This window comes from Grampus griseus (assembly GCF_964374135.1).
Source record: "Grampus griseus genome assembly, chromosome: 20".
Classification (NCBI taxonomy): Eukaryota; Metazoa; Chordata; class Mammalia; order Artiodactyla; family Delphinidae; genus Grampus; species Grampus griseus.
This window is the reverse complement of record NC_139014.1, coordinates 14,037,519-14,064,796: the sequence shown is the minus strand read 5'-3', so window position 1 is coordinate 14,064,796 and position 27,278 is coordinate 14,037,519. Positions and strand designations below refer to the sequence as shown.

At 42.4% G+C, this 27,278-nt stretch overlaps 1 protein-coding gene across 1 annotated transcript; it reads left to right on the top strand.

The window, feature by feature from the left end:
- MILR1 (mast cell immunoglobulin like receptor 1) lies at positions 1 to 26,213 on the top strand. Its single transcript, XM_082679913.1, is given in 10 exon segments — positions 1 to 474; positions 5,951 to 6,211; positions 10,750 to 11,034; positions 12,663 to 12,776; positions 19,192 to 19,281; positions 19,811 to 19,860; positions 19,864 to 19,867; positions 19,994 to 20,062; positions 20,480 to 20,560; positions 25,846 to 26,213. Coding segments are annotated over 9 exon segments (1,014 nt in total). The 5' UTR covers positions 1 to 386; the 3' UTR covers positions 20,533 to 20,560; positions 25,846 to 26,213.
- The last annotated feature ends 1,065 nt before the right edge of the window (positions 26,214 to 27,278 follow it).

Genomic DNA, 27,278 nt, shown 5'->3' with positions numbered 1-27,278 from the left:
CGTAGTGGTTGAGAGTCCCCCTGCCGATGCAGGGGACGCGGGTTCGTGCCCTGGTCCGGGAAGATCCCACATGCTGCAGAGCAGCTGGGCCCGTGAGCCATGGCCACTGAGCCTGCGCGTCCGGAGCCGCCTGTGCTCCGCAACGGGAGAGGCCACAACAGTGAGAGGCTCGCGTACCAAAAAAAAAAAAAAAAAAAAAAAGAGGAAGTTCTCTATGTGACTCACCAACCCCGGAGCCCACCAAGCCTCCTTTGCCCTCCTCTCCGATTTCATTTAGGAGAACGTGGGGGCCATTTGAACAGACTGTTCTTTGGGGGCATTTTTCCTGCTGTCAAGTATAAGGCTCACTTACCGTTTTGAAGCTTGAATCTCCAAACCAAAACAACATGTGGAAAAAGAGTTTTCTCATGTTGCTTTTCTCTCTTTCAGTTCAGAAGGCTGCACTGGATTGTGAAAGAATGAGAAAAACAAATGGTAAGTTCATTTATTTCTCTCTTGTACTAAAGCTGTTTTCACCGAAATGGTGAGACTGTCAGCTTTAAATCATGCGCGTTCATGAACAGGTTTTTCGGTGCTTTCTGATGAACAACCAAAGGGAGAGTCGTTTCTATGACCTACTGTTTAAAATGAAGTGATTTTAGCAAGGGAGTTGGAGAATCTTTCCCGAGACTCAGAGACAAAATATTGAGATTTTTTTTTTTTTACAAGGTAATGGTTCCTTCTTTCTCTGTTGTTGTTTTTTAGTTAGAAAAATCAACACATAATTGTTGTAAAATAAGTGAAGCAACACTAAAAATATATCCTGGGAGGCAGTTTATCACCATAGAGCTAGGCTGTTGTGGTCCTAACCCTGGTTCTACCGTTTTCCAGCTGGCAGCCCGCGCGCACAAGGAAACCACTTAAAGCTTAATTTCTATCCTCTGTGAAGTGGGGAAAATAAAAGTACTTCCCTGGGAGGGTTGTTGTGGGGACTGAGACAAGCCATGTGCCTCAGCACAGAGCCGAGTGTGTGAGGAACCATCAACAAATGCTAGCTCAGGTCGTTGTTGTTACTACACTATAAAATGTGAAAGTTCTGTTATATCCTCTCAATCCCTTTCCCCTCTCCAATTCCAGAAGCAACCACTATTAACAGTCCTTTTTGTTTCAATATCATAGTAAACAAACTCTTCTGTAACCTGTCCTTTTTAAAATTAACAATATATCCCAGACATCTTTCTAAGAGGATCATTTAGATTTAGTTCCTTTCTTTTCAACAGCTGCATGGCAATTCATAATAGGACTCAGCCATAATTCATTTTTTAAAAATAATTTTTAATATCTTTTAAAGTAATTAATTAATTAGGTTGTGCCAGGTCTTAGTTGCAGCTTGCAGGCTCCTCAGTTGTGGCACGCGAACTGTTAGTTGCGGCATGCATGTGATTCTAATTCCCTGAGCAGGGATCGAACCCAGACGCCCTGCACTGGGAGTGCGGAGTCTTAGCCACTGCTCCATCAGGGAAGTCCCACGGCCTAATTCATTGAACCATCACCCCCTTACTGGTTGTTCCATTTTTTTTCTTTGTAATAGAAGCAATACTGCAGTAAACATCACTGTACACAGCATGCTTTGTGGACACATGAGTGTGTGAGAGCTCATGTAGGATAAAATCCTAGAAGTGAAATGGCTGGGTCCAAGGGCATGTCCATTTGAATTGTTACAGATACTGCTAAGTTGCCCTCCCCACACGCTGAACTGGTGCATGGTCACCAACACTGACCACGCACATGGGTAAGTGTGAGTTTCCCACCCTCTCAAACAGTGGATACAGTCAGTTTTTTAATGTACTCTGACGAGTACAAAATAATATCTCCATGTTGTTTTTTTAAAAATTAATTAATTTATTTTTGGCTGTGTTGGGTCTTCGTTGCTGTGCGCGAGCTTTCTCTAGTTGCGGTGAGCGGGGGCTACTCTTCCTTGAGGTGTGTGGGCTTCTCATTGTCATGGCTTCTCTTGTGGAGCACGGGCTCTAGGGGTGTGGGCTTCAGTAGTTGTGGCACATGGGCTCAGTAGTTGCGGCTTGCAGGCTCTAGAGCGCAGGCTCAGTAGTTGTGGTGCACGGGCTTAGTTGCTCCACAGCATGTGGGATATTCCTGGGCCAGGGCTCGAATCCGTGTCCTTTGCACTGGCAGTCAGATTCTTAACCACTGCGCTACCAGGGAAGCCCTCCATGTTGTTTTAATTCGTGATTGCCTCATCACTCATAAAGTTGAGCTTCTTTTTCATGTCTGTTGACTGTGAAAGCTCTAGTACACCCATATAAAGGACATTTAGGGATGGCTATCTGGTTGGAAAGAGAGGCAAGGTCTCATCTTGAAGCTGAGCTTACATAAGGCTGAGAAAATATTAATTGTCCAGATCAAAGAGAACGAGGGAGGTTTTGGCATTTTTGAGGGGTCTAAACCGCTCCTCCACCCAAGCCATCCCTCAGCCCCAGCACTATTTCTTCTTTTGGGAATTACATATTCAGATTATTTGCCCATTTATTTGATTATCTTTTTCTTATTAATTTGCTGTTGGTTTATGTATATAAAAAGAATACTATGCTTTCGTTTATGTTTTAAGTATTTTCTTCTAGCCTTTTACACCTCTTAATTTTGCCACAGAGGAGTTTAAAGTTTTAGGATTGTTATTTTTTCTCAGTCTTTTCTTTATGGCTATTTTGTGTGTCTTACTTGGAAGACCAAGCAGGTGATATAAAAAACATTTCCCTATATTCCTCTTTTTTTTTTTTTTTTTTTTTTTTACTCACAAGTGAGTAAAGGTCACTTCTTAGCAGGTCCAGGGGTCTCAGGATGTCTTGGGGACATCGAGAAGAGAGGAATTCACCCAAATTCATGGGTACTGAAGGTACAGTCTTGTGACAAGTTGCTGACTTGGCTTCTTAGACTCAAGAGGCTATTAAAAGTCTAATCTGGAATTCCTTATAAAAGTTCCAGCAAAGCAGACTTAAAAGAGCTACATGTTCAATCTACTCTTGCTGCACTGATATCAATAATCAGGCCAAGTTTAATGAGACCAGACTGATTTTGCAAACTAATTAATCTTCAATTATCTCTATTAAGAATGGGGGTGGGGGGCTTCCCTGGTGGCGCAGTGGTTGAGAGTCCGCCTGCCGATGCAGGGGACACGGGTTTGTACCCCGGTCCGGGAAGATCCCACATGCCACGGAGCGACTGGGCCCGTGAGCCACGGCCGCTGAGCCTGCGAGTCTGGAGCCTGTGCTCCGCAACGGGAGAGGCCACAACAGTAAGAGGCCCACGTACGGCAAAAAAAAAAAAAACAAAAAAAAAATGGGGGTGATTGTAGGGAGAGAGCTCTGCTTCAGTAAAAGTACAGCACACCTTGTGGGGTGTCGAACGGCCACGTCTCGTTGTCAGCAGTTAACATTTCCAATTTCTCTCCTACCCTTCTGACTTGTAATCACGAAAAATGAAAACTTCCCTACAAGCTGAAGCTTGACAACTTAGTATAAACTTAAGAGAAATCACACAGATTACATGTGGACAACCTCGGTAATGCCGGGGTGGGGGCTGCTCAGAGTTCACCCAACGCCACGGCCACATTCCAACTGCGGTCCAGGAAAAGCAGCAGAACTGCCACCACCTGCCCCTGCCCCTCCCCCATACAGGGAGGCACGGAGACCACCCTCCTGGAATTCCCCCCAGCTGACCACCCTCTGGACTCAGACCAGGCTGTACAGTTGGCTTTTCCTTTGTTTCTACAGAAGTACCCCCCATTAAACGCTGATGGCTTTGCCCTTACAAAGGCCTCACTTTGGCGGGACCCCACCCCCAACACCGCCTCCTAAAATGAGACACAGCTGCTTAACAAAACTGACCTATTCTCAGGGCTGAGAAATTGGTTCAATGAGGCATGGAGCAGTTCACAGCTGTGAAGGCAGAAGGCAGTTTGCAGATGCTCCCTATAGCCAAAAAAAAAAAAGAGACAATAAGAATAAAATAATCGTAATGGGTTGTGGGTTGAGACACATCAAATACATTTAAATCTATGAGTTCATAATGATTCTTAAACAAAAAATAATAACAATAAAGGGAAATATCTCACTGTTACAAAATGCTAGGAAACCAACTCATTATTTTCAAAATTGGCCAGTAACAGAAGAGAACCAAGTATTTATCCTCCCTTTTCTTTTTTCTTCTTTTTGGCCGCGGGATGTGGGATCTTAGTTCCCTGACCAGGGATCGAACCTGCACCCCCTGCATTGGAAGCACAGAGTCTTAACCACTGGACCACCAGGGTCCCCTATCCTCCCTTTGCTATGCAAACTGTACCTCAGTGTAACCAAAGAGTTGACAAGGGTGTTTCTCTTCAGATAATTACGGATGACAAATGAAGAAGGAAAAATAGAATTGGTATATCACCATTTTGCAACCTCTAACGAAATAATGCTTTCTGGGTAATTACCATCAAAGTCTGCTAACAAAAAGATAGCCAGACATTCTGTGTCTCCTAATAGAAGTACACCCTACCCCCTATGCTGCATTCTTGCTAAATAAAAGCTAATCTGAATTTCATCAAGCCTCTGACAGGAGACAGAAGAATATGGAAAGGACAGCATGGGGATGTAATTAATGAAATCCAGACCATGGAAAACACTTCAGAGCAAACAACTTGCTATCTTCAACAAATAAAGGGCTTCCCTGGTGGTGCAGTGGTTAAGAATCTGCCTGCCAATGCAGGGGACACGGGTTCGAGCCCTGGTCCGGGAAGATCCCACATGCCACGGAGCAGCTAGGCCCGTGCACCACAACTACTCAGCCTGTGCTCTAGAGCCCGCAAGCCACTACTGAGCCCACGCACAACTACTAAAGCCCGTGTGCCTAGAGCCCATGCTCCACAACGAGAAGCCACCACAATGAGAAGCCCGTGTACCACAACGAAGAGTAGCCCTCCTCGCGGCAACTAGAGAAAGCCCGCACGCAGCAACAAAGACCCAATGCAGCCAAAAATAAAATAAATAAATTTATTTAAAAAAAACAAAAACAAAGTGCAGGGGGAAAGAAAAGAGACAGAAAGGTCTACAGATGAAAAAAGTCATAAGAAACATAGCAACTAACTACAATAGACCATTATGGATTCTAAAAGAAAAATCAGACAATTGGGGGAATTAGAACACTAACTAGATATCTGATGATATTTTTAAAATATTGTTAATTTTTAGGTGTGATAATGGTATTGTTATTTTTACCAGAGTCCTTATCTTTTAGAGGTACAAACTATTAACATCCTCCAGCCAAAGATCACCAGGGACACATGTGTAGTTGAACCAAGTTGAGTTTTAAGAGAAAATGCATACCATGGAGTAAGCAAGAGGGCATCTTACAGTAAGATTTGCATTAGGTAACTTGGAGGAAGATTCAAGGCAGCAGGCTTTACTCTGAATTGGATTCTTTTAGGAAGTGGAAATAATGATATGGTTGGGAATCTTAATAATTCTTATCTAAAAGATAAGAGCAGTGCAAGGCAAAAGCTCTGACTGATAAAGAAGCAGCAGTCAATCATTTTGGCCATTTTTGTGTTTTGGACCATGTTCGTGTCTTCATCTGTGTTCAGACATGATTATGGAGTCATCTTGTCTTTGTCTTGCTCTAATATGGTCACAGAGTGGCCTTGTCTGGTACTGGTGACCAGTCAGTTCCTAACCAGCACAAAACAGCTTGGTAAGGCTACCCGTCTCTCACTGGGAGAGGCCTCTGTAGGCACTGAGGTTTCCTCACACACTGTCCAGCCTGGCTGTGCAGGGAAGAAATGTCCCCTACCTTTGGGAAGTTCACCAGGAACAGAGGGTCTCCACCACCTTGACCCACGAAATGTGGGTAGACAACCACTGAGTTATTACTGATGGATGGTAACAAGGACTTTCTCTTGCGTTATTTTGCTTTCCAGAATTCCCTTCTCCAAATTTGAACTCACAAACGGATGCAGTCATGAGGGGTCAGAATGTATCTCTATCTTGTTTCAACCAGAACAAATCACTGCGGATCACCTATTTCTTGTTTCGGGGTGAGAAATGCCTGAGCACCCAGAATGGACCCATGACTTTTAACCTAACAATCTCAGAAGCCCGTGACTTGGGCCCCTACAAATGCAAAGCCCAAGTTTCTGACTGTTCAAAATACAGTCGTGAGTTCAACTTCACATTTGTCGGTAAGTAGAGTGCTTGTTACTCGGCGGCCCTGTGATTTGGAGGGATTCTTTCCTGTTCTAGGATGGGCTCTCTGTTCTGCTTGTTAACACTCCCTCAAGAGCCTGGCAAGTATGTCACTGAGATCTTTTTTCTTAATAATTCCATTTCACTTTCTCTCCAAATACTTTTGGCTGTTTCAGATAATAATATGCTGATGGCCCAAGGCAAAAAGTCTTACATCAACAATTTGAAAAGTTGAGATCTTTTCTAGATGCTTTACTCTAGGATTCTCATTGTGTAGGTAAAAAAAGACTTTTTCTTTTAAGATTCAAATAAGAAGTCTTAGAATCAACGCTGGACCCTGTGGCAAGGGTCTCCAGCGTCCCAGGCTTTTCCCACCTTCTTCCCTTTGCAATGGCCATCAGCCTGCACTCTTCCTGCCCAACTACATTCTTTTGGCCACGACACGCAGGATATACTGCAGGATCTCAGTTCCCCGACCAGGGACTGAACCTGGGCCACGGCAGTGACAGCCCGGGATCCTAACCACTAGGCCACCAGGGAACTCCCAACTTCCCACCCCAAGCCTTTCACAACCTAGCATTAATGGCCTCATCCATGAAGGTGACCTTGATAGTGGACTCCTGGGAGAAGGAGAGAGTGTTTCCAGGTAATATATGTACCTGGAGTCTTCCAAACAGAGGAGCCCTGACTTACTGATTGAATCTTTGAGTGATTCTCTGGGTCTGTGCTCTCCAGTATGGTAGCCACTAGCCACGTTTTATTTGTTTAAATTCAAGTTAATTCAAATTACTTGAAATTAAAAAATTCATTTCCTCAGTCTCATTAGTCACATTTCAAGTGCTCAAGAGCCACAGAGGTGGGGTGGCTGCTGTATTGGACAACACAGACACAGAACATTTCCATCACCACAGAAAGTTCCACTGGACGCCTCTGCTCTAGATCAACGACGGTTCTCAGCTTTTTAGGTTATAACCATTTTAACAATCTAATGATAGCAGTGGATACTTTCCCTGAGACATGTGACAGATGCAAATTTCTGCGTAAGACTTGAAGGGATACCGTGGGCTCTGGATTAGAGCCAACCATCTTAGGACAAATTTGAACACAAACTCAATGGAAGCCATAATTGTAAATGAAATGTAAAAAGAAGACCATGCAAACATGGTCTGGGATGTAGTGGCTGATGTGAGGGCAGTACCCTGGCTGATAATATTCTCTGGTGGTCAGACTCCTGCTGGACTGGGCAGCCTGGTTTTGCAGAAAGAGCAACAGAATAGGCATCAGGGAACCTGTGTACCACTAGCTTCCTGTGCAAGGCTGAAGCCTTAAATCAATTGATTTAAAAAGCCCCAAGTCTTCATTTCCTGAGCTTCCATCCCACAGATATGTATACAATCTTCCCACATCCTGCCTTCAGAGCAAATGCACAAGTTTCTTGCAATGCGTTACAGTAATTATACCATCCTGTAGAACTTTTTAAATAGATTATAAAAACCTGCATCATCTTCATTTACGTCAGATTAATAAATACCTACTGAATGCCGACCCCATGCAAGTAATTGTGTTGGATGCTGCCAGGGTTTCGATGATGCCTAGGCCATGATCTTATCCCCAACCCAGTAAGGGATGTGAGCCGTGAACACAAATTCATGAATCACTGATTCACTCATCAAATATTTAATGATATCCCCGATGTGCCGAGCCCTGGATATATATTAGTTCCTGCCTTGGTGGAGCTTACAGTCTATTTGGGGAAGCATAAAACCCAAGTACCCAAATAAATTCATAATCACAAACTGTGTAGATTGTTATAAAGAAAAAGAAACTGGCACAATGATGGAGAAAGGTCGGGGATGGGGGAGTGACCTCCTTAGATAGGGTAGTTAGGGAAGGCCTTTCTATAGGGATGGCATTTAAGAAGAGCCCTGAAGGATGAGAAGGGGTTAGCTATGTGAAGAGACAGGGAAAAAAGGCTCTAGTCAAGGGACAATAACCTGTGCCGGTGGCTCCAACTTAAGAAAGAACTTGGCTGTTGGGAAGGACCTAATAGGACACTGGTATGGCTGGAGGTCTGATGAGGGGAGTGTGACCCCAGGTGAGACTGGAAAGGGAGGGGGAGCCAAGTCAGGCCTATTTATCAGGCCCAATTTATCACCTTCAATGTTAATTCATCCTGGGCGGGGCAGGGCAAGGGTAGAGGTTGGGGATCGGTTGGGAGGCTTCTGCCGTCATCCAGGAGACAAACAATGATGGAGATGGAGAGAAGTGGATGGATTCAAAATATATTTTGGAGAAGGAAACAACAGGACTTGCTGATTGATTAGATTTGGAATCACAGGTAGTATAGGTGAGGAAGGAATCAAGAATGACTTCCAGATGTCAAGTGTGATCAGCTGATGAGTGGTGTCATTTACTGAGATGGGCAAAAATGGAAGTTGTTGTTCAATGGGTATGAAGTTTTGGTTATGCAAGACGAGTACGTTCTAGAGATCCTGCTGTACAACACTGTGACTATAGTTAACAGTGCTGTACCGTGCACTTAAACATTTGTTAAGAAGGTAGATCTCATGTTAACTGTTCTTAGCACAATGAAAATAAATGAATGATTGAATGAATAAAAAACATTTTAAAAAAGAACAGGATTTTAACATATGTTTATCTACCTACCAATTGACTCACTAACTAGCAGATTAACTAGAGTTCAGTTTCAAACAGGTTGTTTGAGGTGACCAGGAGACATCCAAGTGGATCATGTAATAAGAAGTAGAAAAGTATTAAGAGGATGGGACCAAGTGCTACAGGAAGCAGAGGAAGAGGGAGAAGTTCCGCCTGGAGGACTAAGGAAAAGTTTTCTGGGGAAGGTGGCAACTGAATGAGCCTTAAAGGACCCCTTGATTGATTGACTGATTGATTGATTTTCGGCTGCACTGGGCCTTTGCTGCAGCGTGCAGGCTTCTCATTGCTGTGGCTTCTCTTGTTGCAGAGCACGGGCTCTAGGCATGTGGGCTTCAGTAGTTGCAGCACGCTGGCCCTAGAGTGCACAGGCTTCAGTAATTGTGGCGTGCGGGCTTCAGTAGTTGTGGCTTGCAGGCTCTAGAGCGCAGGCTCAGTAGTTGTGGCGCACGGGCTTAGTTGCTCCACGTAATGTGGGATCTTCCTGGACCAGGGCTTGAACCCTTGTCCCCTGCATTGGCAGGCAGATTCTTAACCAATGCGCCACCAGGGAAGTCCCATTAAAATACTCCTTTAATTTAAAACATATAACTAATTTATTGAAGAGTCACCACTCCCTTCCCTTGATCACTGTGATGCTGTGATACACTTTACCAGTCCTTTTACAAACTCTCAGGGAAGTGTACTTCTAGTTTGAATCATCTTATCTCAGAGAGAAATCCATGCTCTCTGCTTCTTCATGAATGTTTCAATTCCTCCTTCCTGAAAATTACAGGAGGTAGATTTCAGTTCCATAGGAAAAACATCCTATTGATGCTATTCCCAAACAAAGTTGCTCTTTGAGGCCACCGTCACTGGGTGCCATTCTGTCAAGGATGCTGCCACAGAGATTCCTGCTCAGGGGAGGGATGGAGCAACAAGACTCTAAATTATTTTCTTTGATTTGACTTAAACAATGAAACATATTTCATTGTTTCTGCGCCAGATTGTTAAATTGGCACAGTGTTATTAAAAACGAACGCATATGCTTGGGAGTTGGCCCTGGCTCTGCCATTTACTAGCTCTGTGGCCTCTGAATCACAGTTGGCTCAACTGTGCAATGGGCATGATGCTGTCCACCTTGTAGTACTGTTGTGAAGTGAAACAAGATAATGTGGGTAGTGACCCCGACACATGATGGATACTCAACAATTATCTTTCCTTTCCCTATAATACTGTTTTATTAATGAATTATATAATAAATTATATAGCTGGATTCTCCCACTATCCAGCTATATAATTTATTATATAGGGTATGATCTTACAGAGCTTACCAGACCCACTCATTTCTGGTCAAGAATTTCCCTTGACTCTATTTATCAGGATTACTTCCTTCTTTCGGGAGGAAGTGAAAGACAATTGTACAGCCGGATTCTATAAATGACAATACAGTTAGAAAAGATGCTATTTTTAGATTTCTTTGATTTAAAAAAAACCCACTGCAATCTTACAATGATTGGGAATAAAAGCACCTCTCAACTACATACTTGGAGCTGGATCTTTGACAAAATTATACTATCAGCCACAAACAAATTGTGAATTCTGATGAAAGGCAAGTTTGCGCTCTGATTCCTCAAAGCAGAGACGTCCTCCACCCTCTGGCTTTCTCGGAACCTGGTTCATGCCACGAGGCATGGGGTTAACCACATACCCACTGATCCTTCCTGATGGAGCTCCTTGTGAGCAACTTGACTTCTCAAGAGGGGTGTCATCCATCTTTGGGTTAACAGCTGGGAATAGAGTAGGGCTCCCATCCATGTTTGTGGACTGAGTGAGTGAACCCAATCTGCTTATCTGTTTAACATGCACTTTATTTTTCTAGATCCAGTGACTGCACCAGTGCTGAACATCAGTGTTGTTCAAACAAAAACAGACAGATACGTAATGCTACGCTGCATCTCATTCAACGGCTCTCTGCCCATCAATTATACTTTCTTTGAAAAAAACATGGCCATATCACCAGTTATCTCCAAGAATGTAAGGGAGCCTGCTGAATTTAACTTAACCAAGAATAACACTGGAGAAGGGAAAGAGTATAGGTGTGAAGCTAAAAACAGATTGCCTGACCATGCAAAATACAGTCAACTCATCACCATACCCTCAACAGGTAAAGGCGACCTGAACTCTTTCAACAGGATCTGGATTTACTTCCAGAAACCAGCTGCTCCTCTGCCTGCCCATTTCCCACTTTGCCCACCTGCTTCCAAATGCTTTTCCTTCTGTAGGGTCCACACGTTCTGATGGGTTTGCTTTCTGCCATAAAGGAACCAAAGAAAAGCCTGGAAAGTGGTGCAGGAAGGGACCTTGTATCAATAGTAAGACTTCCTGACTTGACCCTTCTTCCTGTCTTGACTTTTCACTGCTCAGGTTCTAAGCAGTCACATTAGAATTTGCATTTTTCTTGAAGCTGCTGGGTCTCTTGATTTTCTTTTGCTTTTTTAAAATCATTTTTAAAATTCACTTCCAACACCTGTACTCACCTGCTTGGCTGTTTAATGCTTGGTGAGTCTAGACTTCCAGTGCCACCCTTTCCTTGAGGCAAGAATGGCTCCTGTCCCAACCTTGTGTTTTGGAAGGCACTGCTCTGGTGCTTCTTAGCCATGTGTCTTCCCATAAGCTTCCTATAAGCCATGGGGATTTGTCTGCCTGGACCCTATACCCCCACTTTTCTATACCTTACTCTAGGTTCCTAGACCTGAATTCCCTATCCAATCAGATCAGAACCCACCTTCCAGGGCCTGCACAAGTCTCCTTCCCAGCTCATCCTCCCAAGGGTGGACCATGGTAAGGATGTGAACATTCCAGGGCCCACACCAAGGGAGTTGTTTGTGGGGAGTGGGGGGATGGCATTTGGCCATGCAGGCTGGGGGTGTCCACAAGCATGTCAGGCTCCTTAGGGTGCATGTCAGAGCCTGGGTGGAAAGGGGGCCAGGCTAGGGCTGGGGCTGGCTCTCCCCATACTGTCATGTTCCAGTGCAGAACTCTGAGGAGTCTGAGAATTTTAGATTTAAATCTGGCCTTATGAAGGGACATTGGTCGAGGTAGGAGGATAGAACAAAAATTAGGTTAGCAAAGGTAGCAGGCACAATTGGGCATTGAACACCTCATGTGGCCTCATCCTCAGAAGATCTAGAGCCCACACCTGGGTGTTCAGTAAGTTCTAACAAGTGAGGCAACCTGTTGGAGTCAGGCTCCAGAGTCAGGCTTTCGCCTACAAATCACAGCCTTCAATTCACTAGCTGTGTGACTTTAGGAAAGTCACTTAACCTCTCTGAGTCTTACTCTACTTGATTGTAAAATGGGAGTAATACCAATGAGAAAAATAAGGTAATGCATGTAAAGTGCTTAACACAATGACTGCATATAATTAACACTCAATAAGTGGCAGGTATTTGGGTGACATAAATCATGCCGACATGACTAAAGCCTTTGCCTAATAAATGGCCAGGCTGTTCTCAGGCTTATAACCCTAACAACGTAGCCAACATCTGTCTGTTAAATGCTGTGCTGCTTTTTCTTCCTTGTGTATGACCCCTTGTGGAAGATGGACTTGGTATAAACCTTAAGAACCTCACTAACAAGTTAACTCTCAAGTTGCAGGGCAGGGATTCAGGGTTCAGGGTACATTGGTTAACCTGGGAGACAGTCGTGATCACCCTTTCCAGAACATTTCACAATTCAATATCATTGGAAAAGAAGGCTGTGCAGTGACCAATGAATGCTGTCTTCTTCCAGGAGGAGAGAGCTGTCCTTTCTGCCTGCAGCTACTGCTTCTGGGGTTTCTGCTTCTGGTGCTAATAGTAATAATCCTAATTCTGGCATTTTGGATGCTACCGAAGTACAAAGCAAGTAAGTTCCTTAGGAGCTTTGCCATTGTTTTCCCTGGGTTTTGGATACAGACAGCAGGGTGAGGGCAAGGAGGAAGGGAAAGGGGAATCAGAAATGGGATGTGAAGAAAATGAGAAGAGAAGGAAAAGATGCAAAAGGAGAAGGCAATGAACGACTTCCTGAACGGTTCACACATAGCACAGTTCTCTTTTCTCTGGTAAAGACTTCCCTATTTAGACTGCTTGTGGGTGTGTGACCTGTGCAGTCACACAGGGCCCCGTGCTAAGGAGACAGTTTAATGCTCCGCTGTCACTGTCTTGAAATTTGTAATACAATAAAAAAATTTTTTAATATTATTTTTTAATTGTGGTAAAATATGCATAACAATAAAATTTACCCTGTTGGCCATTGTTAAGTATATATTCAGTGGCATTAAGTACATTCACATTCCTGTGCAACCAACACCAGCCATCCACTTTTTCATCTTGCAAAAACTGAAGCTCTGTACCCATTAAACAGTAACTCCCCATTTATTTCTCTCTCCTCCCAGCCCCTGGCAAACACCATTCTACTTTCTGTCTATGAATTTGACTACTTTAGAAATCGCATATAGGTGGAATCATACAGTATTTGTCCTTTTGTAACTGGCTTATTTCATTTAACACAATGTCCTCAAGGTTCATCGCTGTTGTATACGTGTCAGAATTTCCTTCATTTCAGGACTTCCCTGGAGGTTCAGGGGTTAAAACTCCACGCTTCCACTTCAGGGAGCACGGGTTTGATCTGTGGTCAGGGAACTAAGATCCCACAAGCCATGCGGTGGGGCCCAAAAAATTTTTTTCCTTCATTTTAAAAGCTGAATAATATTCCATTATATATATATATATATATATACACACACACACACACACATATATATATACACACACATATATATACACACACACATGCACATATGTGTACATACACACACACACACTTTGTTTACCCGTTCACCCATCAATGAACTCTTGGATTTCTTCCACCTTTTGGCCATTGTGAGTAGTGCTGCTTTGAACGTGGGTGTACAAATCTCAATAATTTTTAAACAAGAGGCCCTGCATTTTCATTTTGCACAAAGCCTGCAAATGACGTAGTGGGTTCAGACTGCCAGAGCTTTGCTTTGTAGTTTTCAGTGTCCTCACTGGGTCTGCCACTCGGAGGAAGCTCAGTACATGAAGACAAAAAGAGCCTCATTCTCTCTGCCCCACCTTAAGTGCTGCATTAAACCTCATTTACTACGTTTCATAATTCACGCCTTATGACCTCTAGTTAAGATTTCAAAGTGGCCTTTTCATTTGGCACACTACTATGGAGGAATATTGAGATTTACACAAAAGACAGTTTGTGTCTCAGGACCGACACCTGCCAGTGAGCTTCGGGGCCTTGAGTGGGCTCCTTCACCTGCCTGAGCCTCAGCGTTCTGACCTGTAAAATGGGGCCGTGGGAGATACTGTCAGACCTGGGGAGAGAACTAAGTGATATATGTTAGGCTCTTGGCCTTCTTCCATCTCTAAAGTCCTAATTCACGGAAATCCAGGACCCAGTTGACAGGAAACTTGAAAACAGATGTCAAAATGTATACATCTCATACATTAAAAAAAATTTTTTTGTAATGTAAAGCATTTTAAAATTGAAGTATAATTAACCTACAACACTATGTTAGTTTCAGGTGCACAACAGAGTGCTTCGAATTTCTATACATTACAAAATGACCACCATGATGTCTCGTTACAAAGCTATTACTATATTATTGACTATATTTCCCATGCTGTACATTTCATCCCTGTGACTCATTTATTATTATTTATTTATTTATTTATTTATTTTTTTGCGGTACGCGGGCCTCTTACTGCTGTGGCCTCCCCCCTTGCGGAGCACAGACTCCGGACGCGCAGGCTCAGTGGCCATGGCTCACGGGCCCAGCCGCTCCGCGGCATGTGGGATCTTCCCAGACCGGGGCACGAACCCACGTCCCCTGAATCGGCAGGCGGACTCTCAACCACTGCGCCACCAGGGAAGCCCGACTCATTTATTTTGTATATATTTATTTAGTTATTTATTTTGGTTGCACTGGGTCTTAGTTGCAGCAGGCGGACTCCTTAGTTCTGGTACCTGGGCTCGTTAGTTGTGGCACGTGGGCTCGTTAGTTGTGGCATGCAAACTTGCAGTTGCGGCATGCATGTGGGATCTAGTTCCCTGACCAGGGATCAAACCCGGGCCCCCTGAATTGGGAGCACAGAGTCTTAACCACTGCACCACCAGGGAAGTCCCTGACATTTATTTTGTAACTTGAAGTTTATACTTCTTAATCTCTCTCACTTATTTCATTCACCCCCCCACTTCTGTGGCACCACCTGTTTGTTCTCTGTATCTGTGTGTCTGTTTTTTGTTATGTTTGTTCATTTGTCTTGTTTTCCAGATTCCACATATAAGTGAAATCATACAGTATTTGTCTTTCTCTGTCTGACTCATTTCACTTAGCATAATACCCTCTAGGTGCATCTATGTTGTCACAAGTGGCAAGATTTCATTCTTCATTATGGCTGAGTAATATTCCATTGTGTGTGTACCACATACCACATCTTCTTTATCCATTCATCTATCAACAGACACTTAGATTGCTTCCATAGCTTGGCTGTTTGTTGTAAATAATGCTGTAATGAACACAGGGGTGCATGTATCTTTTAAAATTAGTGTTTTGTTTTCTTCAGAAAAATATCCAGAAGTGGAATTGCTGGATCATATTTTTAATTTTTTGAGAAACCTCCATACTGTTTTCCATATTGGCTGCAGCAATTTACATTCCCACCAACAGTGCATGAGGGTTTCCTTTACTCTGCATCCTTGCCAACACTTGTTAGTTATCTTTTTGATGGTAGCTATTCTGACCGGTGTGAGGTGATATCTCATTGTGGTTTTCATTTGCATTTCCCTGATGATTTAGTGATGTTGAGCATCTTTTCATGTGCCTGTTGGCCATCTGTATGTCCTCTTTGGAAAATGTCTATACAGTTCCTCTGCCTGTTTTTACTTTTTATTTTTTTTAATGGGGTAATTTAAAAAAAATATTTATTTACTTGTTTGTTTTTGGCCACACCAGGTCTTAGTTGCGGCATGTGGGATCTTTTAGTTGCAGCATGCAGGCTCTTAGTTGTGGCGTGCGAACTCTTAGTTGTGCCATGCATGCAGGATCTAGTTCCCCGTCAGGGATCGAACCCAGGCCCCCTGCATTGGGAGCACAGTCTTACCCACTGGACCACCAGGGAACTCCCTGCCTGTTTTCAAATTGGGTTTGGTTTTTTGATGTTGAGTTGCATGAATTCTTTTTACATTTTGGATATTAACCCCTTATCAGACATATCATTTGCAAATATCTTCTCCCATTCAGTAGGCTGCTTTTCTGTTTTGTTGATAATCTCCTTCACTGTGCAAGTTTGATGTAGTCCCATTTGTTTATTTTTGCTTTTGCTTCCCTTGCCTGAGGAGACAGAGCCAAAAAAATATTGCTAAGAGCAATGTCAAAGAGCATACTACCTATGTTTTCTTCTGGGTGTTTTATGGTTTCAGATCTTACATTTAGGTCTTTAATCCATTTTGAGTTTATTTTTGTAGATGGTGTGAGAAAGTAGGCCAGTTGATTCTTTTGCATGTGGCTGTCCAGTTTTCCCGATGCCATTTACTGTGTTGTTGTTCCCAATTGTATATTCTTACCTCCTTTGTTGTAAATTAATTGACCATATGAGCATGGGTTCATTTCTGGGCACTCTAGTTTGTTTCACTGATCTATGTGTCTGTTTTCTGTGTCAGTCCCATACTGCTTTGATTATTGTACCTCTGTAGTACAGTTTGAAATTAGAGAGCATGATACCTCCTGCTTTGTTCTTTCTCAGGGTTGTTTTGGCTATTTGAGGTCTTTTGTGTTTCCATGCAAATGTTAGAATTATTTGTCCTAATTCTGTGAAAAATCCCATTGCTAATTTGACAGGGATTGCACTGAACCTGTAGATTGCCTTGGGGAGTACAGTCATTAACAATATTAATTCTTCCAATCTGTGAGCATGGTATATCTTTCCATTTGTTTGTGTTGTGTTCAATTTCTTTCATCAGTGTCTTATAGTTTTCCAAGTACAGGTCTTTTACCTCCTTGGTTAGATTTATTCCTAGGTATTTTATTCTTTTTGGTACAATTACAAATAGGATTGTTTTCTTAATTTCTCTTTCAGATAGTTCATTTTTGGTGTATAGAAATGCAACTGATTTCTGTATATTAATTTTGTATCCTGCAACTTTACTGAATTCATTTATTTGTTCTAATAGTTCTAATTCTTTGGTGGCATCTTTAGGATTTTCTATATATAGTATGTCATCTGCAAACAGTGACAGTTTTACTTTTTTCTTTCCAATTTGGATTCCTTTTTTTCTTCTTCTTGTCTGATTACTATGGCTAGGACTACCAATACTATTTTCAATAAAAGTGGCAAGAGTGAGCATCCTTGTCTTGTTCCTGATCTTAGAGGAAATGCTTTCAGCTTTTCATTACTGAGTATGTTAGCCATGGGCTTGTTGTATATGGTCTTTATTATGTTGAGGTATGTTCCCTCTATACCCACGTTGACAGTTTTTACCGTAAATTGATGTTGAATTTTGTCCAAATCTTTTTCTGCATCTATTGAGATGAGCATATAATTGTTATGCAATTTGTTAATGTGGTGTATCACATTGATTTGTGGATATTGAAACATCCTTCTATCTCTGGGATAAATCTCACTTGATCATGGTGTATGATCCTTTCAATATATTGTTGAATTTGGTGTGCTAATATTTTGTTGAAGCTTTTTGCATCTATGTTCATCAGTTATATTGGCCTGTAATTTTTTTGTGTGTGTGTGGTACGTGGGCCTCTCACTGTTGTGGCCTCTCCCGTTGTGGAGCACAGCCTCCGGACGCGAAGGCCCAGCGGCCATGGCTCACGGGCCTAGCCACTCCACGGCATGTGGGATCTTCCCGGACCGGGGCACGAACCCACGTCCCCTGCATCGGCAGGCAGACTCTCAACCACTGCGCCACCAGGGAAGCCCTGGCCTGTAATTTTCTTTTTCTCTGGTGTCTTTGTCTGGTTTTGATATCAGGGTGATACTGGCCTCATAGAATGAGTCTGAAAGTGTTCCTTCCTCTTCAACATTTTGTAGAATTCACCTGTGAAGCCATCTGGTCTGGGACTTTTGTTTGTTGGGAGTTTTTTGATTACTGATTCAATTTCATATTGAATGGTAATTGGTCTCTTCATATTTTCTATTTCTTCCTGATTGAGTCTTAGGAGATTGTACATTTTAGGAATTTATCCATTTCTTCTAGGTTTTCTATTTTATTGGTGTATAATTGTTTGTAGTAATCTCTTACAGCCCTTTGTATTTCTGTGGTGTCAGTTTTAACTTCTTTCATTTCTGATTTTATTTATTTGAGCTCTCTATTTTCTTGATGAACCTAGCTAAAGGTGTATCAATTTTGTTTGGCTTTTCATAGAACCAGTTCTTAGTTTCATCAATCTTTTCTACTGTTTTCTTTTAGTCTCTATTTCACTTATTCCTACTCTGATCTTTATTATTTCTTTCCTTCTACTAACTTTTCTTCTTTTTCTATTTCCTTTAGGTGTAAAGTTAGGTTGTTTATTTATGATTTTTCTTGTTTCCTGAGCTAGGATTGTATTGCAATAAACTTCTCTCTTAGAACTGCTTTTGCTGGGTCCCTTAGATTTTGGATGGTTGTGCTTCCATTTTCATTTGTCTCCAGGTATTTTTTTAATTTCCTCTTTAATTTCTTCAGTGACTCATTGGTTGGTTAGTAGCATATTGTTTATCCTCCATGTGTTTGTGTTTTTTGCAGTGTTTTTATTGTAGGTGATTTCTAGTCTCATACTGTTGTGATCAGAAAGGATGCTTGATATGATTTCAATCCTCTTAAATTTATTGCATCTCATACTTTTAAAAAACATGTCTCCTCTTCCTACAAAAAACGCAGGGTCTTAAAAAAGTGGAATTAATATTCTTGAGTACTGCCCAGGACTAAATGGAAGTCAGCTGGGTAATTTACTATCACAGATATTACAAAGCTTTTTACAGCCTATTCTTTTCAGCGAAGGAAAGAAAAGGTGTCTCTGGCCATCTCAAGCATAATCTGATAGGCAAAGGATGTTATTTGCAGACCCAAGAAAATAAATCAGAAGGGTTCCTTCCTTAGAGAAGCAGATGCTACGGACTCCTTGCTGAGTCTATGGTTTTCCTTTAATAGACAACAGTTTAGGCCATTGGAGCAGGTCATTCTTTCAGAACTCTGGGGAATTCCCCTCCTGTGGCTAAAGTAGTTTAATTTAATGATTCTGCACCAATTTATACAGGAAAAGCTATGAAAGATAATGCACCCAGAGTCTATGGAAATACACCCGTGGAAGATGGAATATATACAAATATCTGTAAAAATCAAGCAGGTAAGAGAACTTTGTTGGTGATTCTGGTTGGTTTGGGGTTTTTGTCTTTAAAAAATTTTTAAGGTCGTACAGACACATGTGTAAAAAATTGCAGAAGCAGAGGATAGTGTCTCCCTTCCATCCTGACACCCTATCCCACTTTCCAGAGGCTTTAACCAATTTTAAAATCCTTCCACAGATATTTTATGTGTATGTTAGCATCTAAATAAATGGTAGCAATGGTAGCATGTCATAGATATGTCATTCTACCCCTTGATTTTTTCACTTAACAACGTATCTTGGAGATTTTTTTCTATCAGTTCAGAATGATCCACACTGTGTTCCAATCTCTTTGATGATCACCTCTTAAGGCTGGCATCATTTGCTGCTTTATAGTAAACAGACCCAGGACCTTGGCCAACAATGAGAACAATCCCAGCCAACGCTCACTGAGGGCCGGTCATGTGCCAGGCACAGTGCTAAGCAATTTACCTGCCCTGTCTGGTACAAACGCCACTAACTCCCAATTTATATCATTCCCACTGTACAGATGAGAAATCTGTGCCAGGCTTAGAACCAAGGCAATGTGTTTCCAAAGCCTGAGATGGTAAGTACTCTCTGCAAAGTCCAGAGGTGACATGACATTGTGAGGGTAGCTGGCAAGCCACTGCCCTCAAGTGATCAGAGATTTGGATTATAGGCCCAATAACTCTGTTTCTTGTCTTTTACCCAGGGACTGAATACTCTCAGGAGATACATTATGCCACCCCCATGTTCCAGGAGGTGGCACCGAGAGATCAGGGTGAGCCACAGTTTGGGATAAGGGATGCTATCGAAATGGGAGAGTAGTCTCTGTGAGGTCACCATACTCCTAGGCTTTAGGAACCCAAGGATGGGATGAATGGGGGCAACATGCATACCCTAGGAAACCAATAGCAATCAGTACCATGGCTCCTAACAAATTTCATCAGGAGATGGGTAGATGGGGAGGAGAGAAGGATGTGGAGGGGAGAATATCATATAAAAAATCCAGAGAGAAGGATGCAGGTGCACTTCTAAAAACTTTTCAAGAATACATCATTTAATATAGTCCAGGAAAAAAAAATACAGTTAATACTTGGTTCTGTCAGGCCACCCAGCTATTAAAATAGAATTTTTTAAGAGCTTCTATGGATATATATCCTAAGTTTACTGAATTATTTTCTCTTTTATATTATAGAAACCTGTAATGATTGTAAAACTGGATATGTCTATTCTGAACTCATCTTCTGAGATTTAAAGATAGAAACTACATCTCAGGGTAAGATGCTTTTTATAAAGCTGATTTCCATAACGAAAAAGCAAACCTGATTGACACTTAAAAAGGTTTCACCTGGTTACCTAAAGTGAATCACTGTTTTTCATGTTTAAACACTATCCTTTGGCCCTTTCAGGTACATCCAATCCTGTCATCAGACAACAGGTTTGTCAGATAGGATCCTGACTAGTGACAGTTTTTAAATGCTTTTGCTATTTTTAGGCATGGACCATTTCCCCCATGACCACACCATTTAATAAAGAATAATTGTGCAACCACTATGCTCTTCATAAGTGCATCCTGGAAGCGCTACAACGATCATCTACCCATCCCTATGCCCATTAAAGGTTCAGAAGCAGACACACAGAGCAAAAGCCATGTCTAAATTCTAAAACAAAAACTGGTGACCTTGAAAAGGTGTCTGAAGAAAATGGCACCTGCAGTCACCATTGGAGGAAGGCAAGATTACTCAACAAGTACACATTTATTATCCATTGCCATTAAAATTTGCTCTCAGCTTCTGGAAGCCTGCAAAATTATTTATATTGATTTCCATGGACTTTCTCAGTCATCAAGATTTAGGTCATGTCAAAGGCATGCCTTTATATGCTGCATTTCCCATCAGCTCTCTGTCAAGAGAACAGCGCAGAGTTGACTTGGGGGAGAAGAGAGAAGTAGATTAGTTTCCCAGGACTGCTGTAACAAATTACCACAAACTGGTGGCTTAAAACAACAGAAATGTATTTTCTTACGGTTCCAGAGGTCAGAAATCCAAAGTCAAGGTGCCAGCAGGGCTGCGCTCCCTCCAAAGGCTCTGGGGCAGAAGTCTCACTTGCCGCTTCCAGTTTCTGGTGGCTCCTGGTGTTTCGTGGCTTGTGGCAGCACCTCTCCAATCTCTGCCTCATCTTCACGTGGCCTTCTCTCCCTCTGCCTTTCTCTTATAAAGACACTGGTCAGCAGATTTAGGTCAATCCAGGTTGACCTCATCTTGAGATCCTTAACTTATTAATTACATCTGCAAAGACACTTTTTCCAAATAAGGTGATATTCACAGGTTCCAGGAGTTAGGACTTGTCTTTTTGGGGAGCCAACATTCAGCCCACTTCAGGGGACAGAATTATTTCTGGTTTGAATCTCTTATCCTAGGAGTTATAAGTTAAGTCCAGTAAAGCCAAGAGGCATTTCTTGGGTTCCAGACAAACAAAATAACTTGACCAAAATTGTTCTGCTCTGTTCTTTTTCTCTGTTCCCAACAATGGACCTTTCACTAGCAAAATCATAGCTATTAGACACTAAATCTGTGGAACACCTACAAGGCCAGTATTATTAACTTGCTTTTACAGGTAAGGAAATTTAGGCTTAAATGGGATAATTTCTCAGGGTCATCCCTAGCTTGGTACGTGGTTGAACTGGGACTTAAATCCCAGCAAAGAACAGCAGCAGCACTGGCTGTGGGAATGCATCTTCAGGGTGGGAAAGGATATTGTGCACACAGGTCCAGATGAATTTGAGGATTTTGTTGCCTAAAGCAGCATTCATGAACATAATTTCCCCCCTTTCTCTGTTGATATTGTTGTTTGGAAGAAATTGGTATATCACAGAGGCTAAGAGTGTGGGGGCTGTGGAGTCAGAGTGAGCTGAATCCAGGTTCAGTCCTGTGCTAACTGTGTGACTCTGGGTAAGTTACATAAACTCCCTGGGCTTCAGTTTCCTCATTTGAGAGGGTGGGGGAGAGGAGGGGGAGAGAGAGAAATAATACCTACATCATGGAGCTGCTGTGAGAATTAACTCAGGTAATGGATGTAAAAGGTTTGGAACAGGGCTTGGCACAAAGTAAGAACTAAAACAATGACTAGCTATTCATAGTATGATTGATCATGCTTAGCTTGAGTCATACTAATTGGCTGTTCCCCTTAGAAATCATTAAGTCTTTGAGGTTATAAACTTAGTGACTTGCCTACCGTTGCTTCTTCATGTCTCAATCATGAAGCAGAGCCTGAGGCAAGGACTTGGTGCAGGTTGTTTATATGAGGGCCCAGGGAGAGTGAAATAGAGAAGGAAAGGGGTGGGGAGGGGCTAGCAAATTAATGAGCATACCAGTAACTGGATTTGATCCTATTAAGACCTTATTTTTTTATGTATGTATGTATGCAGGCTGCACTGGGTCTTAGTTGCTTCTTCATTGTGGCATGCATGCAGGATCTAGTTCCCCAACCAGGGATCGAACCCAGGCCCCCTGCATTGGGAGTGTGGAGTCTTACCCACTGGACCACCAGGGAAGTCCCCTATGAAGACCTTTTGAGGTCTTGAAGTCCAGAACGCCCCTGGGTTTCACAGCATGCCCTGAATTGACAGCCTCTCATTTTCTCTTGCAAAGCTTCTAAAGCAGTTAGTAGAAGCCAACCAACTCCACAATCCATATAATTACTATTGCCTCATGCCTTTCAAGTGCTAGAACTATTGCATAACCTAGTGCTTCATTATCTACCTCTGCTCCCTTCCCCACTGCAGGGGAAAGTCTTAGAAATTGTGAAGCTATGGCATGTAAGGATTATCTCCACTCCCCTTACCACCGGCAACAGAGTCCTTATTGCCATTCATCCTGGGAGGAATTCCGTTTCCCAGGGCTGCTTTCTAGGGCCTTCTGATAGTCTTATCCTGAGCTAGCCTGGAAAGCAGAGCCTGAGAAAAGGCCTTGTGTGGAACAGAAGGGACACTAGGGAACAGGCGTGAGGGACTGGAGGAAAAGCCAGAACAAGGTATAAGGTTGAGCTGGGCATTGCTGTGGGCAACTGGCGCTTGACCCCACTGGAACCATCTGCAGAGTGAAAAAATGTCTCTCAGAATTGTCCACTTGAGGACTGATAGTGAGAAGCATTTACCCATCAGCTTCCATCCCCCACTAAGGGCTGCCCCAGGAGGTGATGCATCTCCCACTTCTAGGCTGTGCATGTGGGCATTCCAAGTGCACTTCCATTGGCGTCTCACCCAGGGCACTGGAAAGCCCCAGGGCAGAAAAGGAGTGATATGTATTGTATAGTTAAAGCAAGAAAGCTGTCAGCACAAAGTGGGTGAGGCCTCAGATGCACCTGGAATCAGAGGTGGGGCCCAGAGGATGTGACTGGTGGTTGCTCTGCCATCTCTCAACATTTCCTTTGTAACAACTATAATAACGACAAAAATAATAACTGCCATGGGCAGTTAAGTGTCAAGTGTACTTATCCTCACAACTCCCTCCTCACCCAACTCTGAATTTCTGTGGCTTCCGCCTGTACCTACCCACTGAGCAGATGTTGAGCCCCACCCGCATGGCTTTTGCATGAATTGTTTAGGAGGGGAAGAAGAAAAGGAAGAGGAAGAGGATCTATTGAGTTTTCATTTCAATAGTTACACTTTTTTCATGTCTAGAAGTTTCCCTTTGGTTCTTTTTTTAAATTTATTTATATATTTATTTTTGGCTGTGTTGGGTCTTTGTTGCTGGGCACGGGCTTTCTCTAGTTGTGGTGAGCGGGGGCTACTCTTCGTTGTGGTGCGTGGGCTTCTCATTGCAGTGGCTTCTCTTGTTGCAGAGCACGGGCTCTAGGCCCCTGGGCTTCAGTAGTTGTGGCTTGCAGGCTCTAGAGTGCAGGCTCAGTAGTTGTGGGGCATGGCCTTAGTTGCTCCGCAGCATGTGGGATCTTCCCAGACCAGGGCTCGAACCTGTGTCCCCTGCATTGGCAGGTGGATTCTTAACCACTGTGCCGCCAGGGAAGTCCAGCCATGTCCTTTATGGTTAGTGTTTTTTTGTGGATGTGTGCCCAGATAAATATTTTTTCAACTTGAGGTCATACAAGTATTACCATATACTACTATCTACTAAAGGCTCTTTTAGTTTACTTTCATATTTCAGTTGATATCCGCCTGGAATTGTTACTGTAATGTGAAATTGCCATCATACTTGTTTCCACTCCCCCGCATGGACATACCCCGTTGTTCCAGCACTGTCTACTGAAAAGACTGTCCTTTCCCCACTAAACTGCACTGTCACCTTTGTCACAAATCAAATGCCCATATACATGTGGGTCTTTCTGCACTCTAGATTCTGTTTCATTGCTCTGCTTATCTCTCCATATCAATGTCATACTCAGCTTTCAAATGCATCTTGATAACTGCAAGAACAATTTTCCCACCTTGTTCTTTTTAAGAATGTCTTAGCTATTCTTGACCTTTTGCATTCTGTATAAATTTTAGACTCAGCTTATTATTTTCTTAAAGAAAAAATGAACATAATAGGGATTGATTGATATTGCATTGAATTTGTAGATCAATTTGGGGAGACTTAACATTTTTACAGTATTGAGTTCTCCCAACTACAAATATCTCACCATTTGTTTATGTCTTCTTCAATTCTCTCAATAGCATTTTATCATTTTCTGCATAAACAGCTTGCACATCTTTTGTTAGATTTAGTCCTAAGTACTTGATATTCTGATGCTATGGTAAATTGGTTTTTGTTGTTGTTGTTTGTTTTTGTTTTTTTGGGTGAAGTAGAAAAGAATAGCTTTATTGCTTTGCCAGGCAAAGGGGGCCACAGCAGGCTCATGCCCTCAAACCTGTGTGTCCCAACCTGGAGGGGGAAGTGAAGAGTTTTACAGTAATGGTTCAAAGAGGAGGGCATGATCAGGTGGTGGACATGCTTCTAATTGGTTGATGGGGAGGTAAGTGGGAGTTAGTTAGCATCATCAGCCTTCTGGTTCAAACCAGTCTGGGGTCTACGTGCTTGTGGGCAGCATAGAGTTAACTTCTCCCACCTGGTGGGGGTTTCCGTATGATTTTAGATGCTATCCATTCCAAGGTATTCTCTCAACCAGGTGTTAGTGCCCAAAAAGTTCTCGCAAAGAAATGGCACAGAAGACATCCCAGTGGTGCTGACGATGAGCGGGAGTTGGTCTAGCTATAAGTTGGGAATAAAGGGTCAGCACCTGGTTTCAGGACTTAATGAAGCTCAGGTTCTTGATGTCTCATCACAGAAAGAATTTAGTGAGAGACAAAGTGATAGGTAAAAAGTAGACTTATTTATAGAGAAACACACTCCACAGACAGAGTGCGGGCCATCTCAGAAGGCGAGAGTGGCCTTGGGAGACACACTCCACAGACAGTGTGGGCCATCTCAGAAGGTGAGAAAGGCCGGTAAATTGTATTTTTATTTCATGTTGTGGATATATAGAAACACAATCACTTTTTTTGGTTGACTTTATATCCAGCAACCTTGCTAAATTCTCTTTTTGATTTTAACAATTTATCTGTAGGTTTTTCTTACAATCTGGAGATCAGAAAACTACTGCTGCTGTTACCGCTGTTGCCTCTGCCACAACTGCCTCACCCAGAAACTGGAGCCCAATGGAGTGTGGAGTTATGCCACTGGAGACAGTTGCTTTTCAGTGGAAACCATCACCTCCCTTCTACTTTCCAGGTCCCATGTACATGCATTTAATTGGTAGAAGATATTCACAGCCATGCCCTGGCAGCAAAGGAACTGTAATTTTTCAGGTTTCAGACCCCACCAAATAGAAGAAGGGTTATGATGTGGCTTAAGAGAACCAATCAAAATAGCTACCACACTAGCCAAAATATCAATCAAGACTGAGGGGGAAATAAAGACATTTTAAGACAAAGAGTGAGAAGGAGGTTTCCCAATCACATTCACACTGAAAGAACTACACAGTGTACTCGATGAAGAAGGAAACTGAATACAGAGGAAGGGTGTAGGATTCAAGAAGCATATGAGTAAATGTGTGTGTGTGTGTGTGTGTGTGTGTGTGTGTGTGTGTGTCAGGGGGAGGCACAGAGTGAGAGAGAGAGGTCTATGAGGTCTGAAAACATTATAAAGTTACCATGATTTTGAAAGTGTGGTATGGGTATATGGCTGGAGAAGTAGAAATATGTAAATGTAACAGGACAGAAAGTCCAGATATAGATCTAAATACATACAGGAGTTTAGCATATGAAAAATATGGCATTTTAAGTCAATGGGGAAAAGATGCAATATTCAATACACTTTAAAAACTTGAGAACCATATTTAATAAGTTAGAACTCCACTTCATTCTTTGCAACAAAATTAATTCAGCTAGCTCAAATATTAAAATACCTAAAAATGAAGCCACAGACGTGCTAAAAGAAAACAGGAGGAATTTTATAATAATCTTTAAGAGGGAAAGGCTTTTCTAGGTATGACTCACAATCCAGAAGACATAAATGATTGTTAAATTTAGTTAGATGAAACATTTAAAAATTACATTTAAAAATCTTAAACTAAGTCAAAAGAATGGGGGGGTATTTTGAATCCATGTCTTTCATAAAGTATGAAGTTCTACAATATATAATGAGCTCTCACAAATTAAGAAAAAAGCCAAAAATCCAATAGGAAACCAGGAAAAGGCAGTATCTGCAAGGTGACACCAGGGCAGCACAAAAACCTTGATGGGATGAAGAGCTGCAAATAGGTGTGCTCTGACCAGCTGCCCTCAAGCATTTGTCCCTTCTGCCCCTTCTGCTCCCAGAGCTGGGAGATTACAACCTAAGGAGACTGCCTTCTCTCAGTGCTGCTTCTCCTGAAGGATGTAAAGGGGAGACTTAGCCAGAGGAGTGATCAACAGTGGTTCAGTGATGTCTGAAGCTCCTTCTTTCTCCCTTACTGCCCTGGAGGGACATGGGCTAGTGCCTTGTCTTTGACCTTTATTA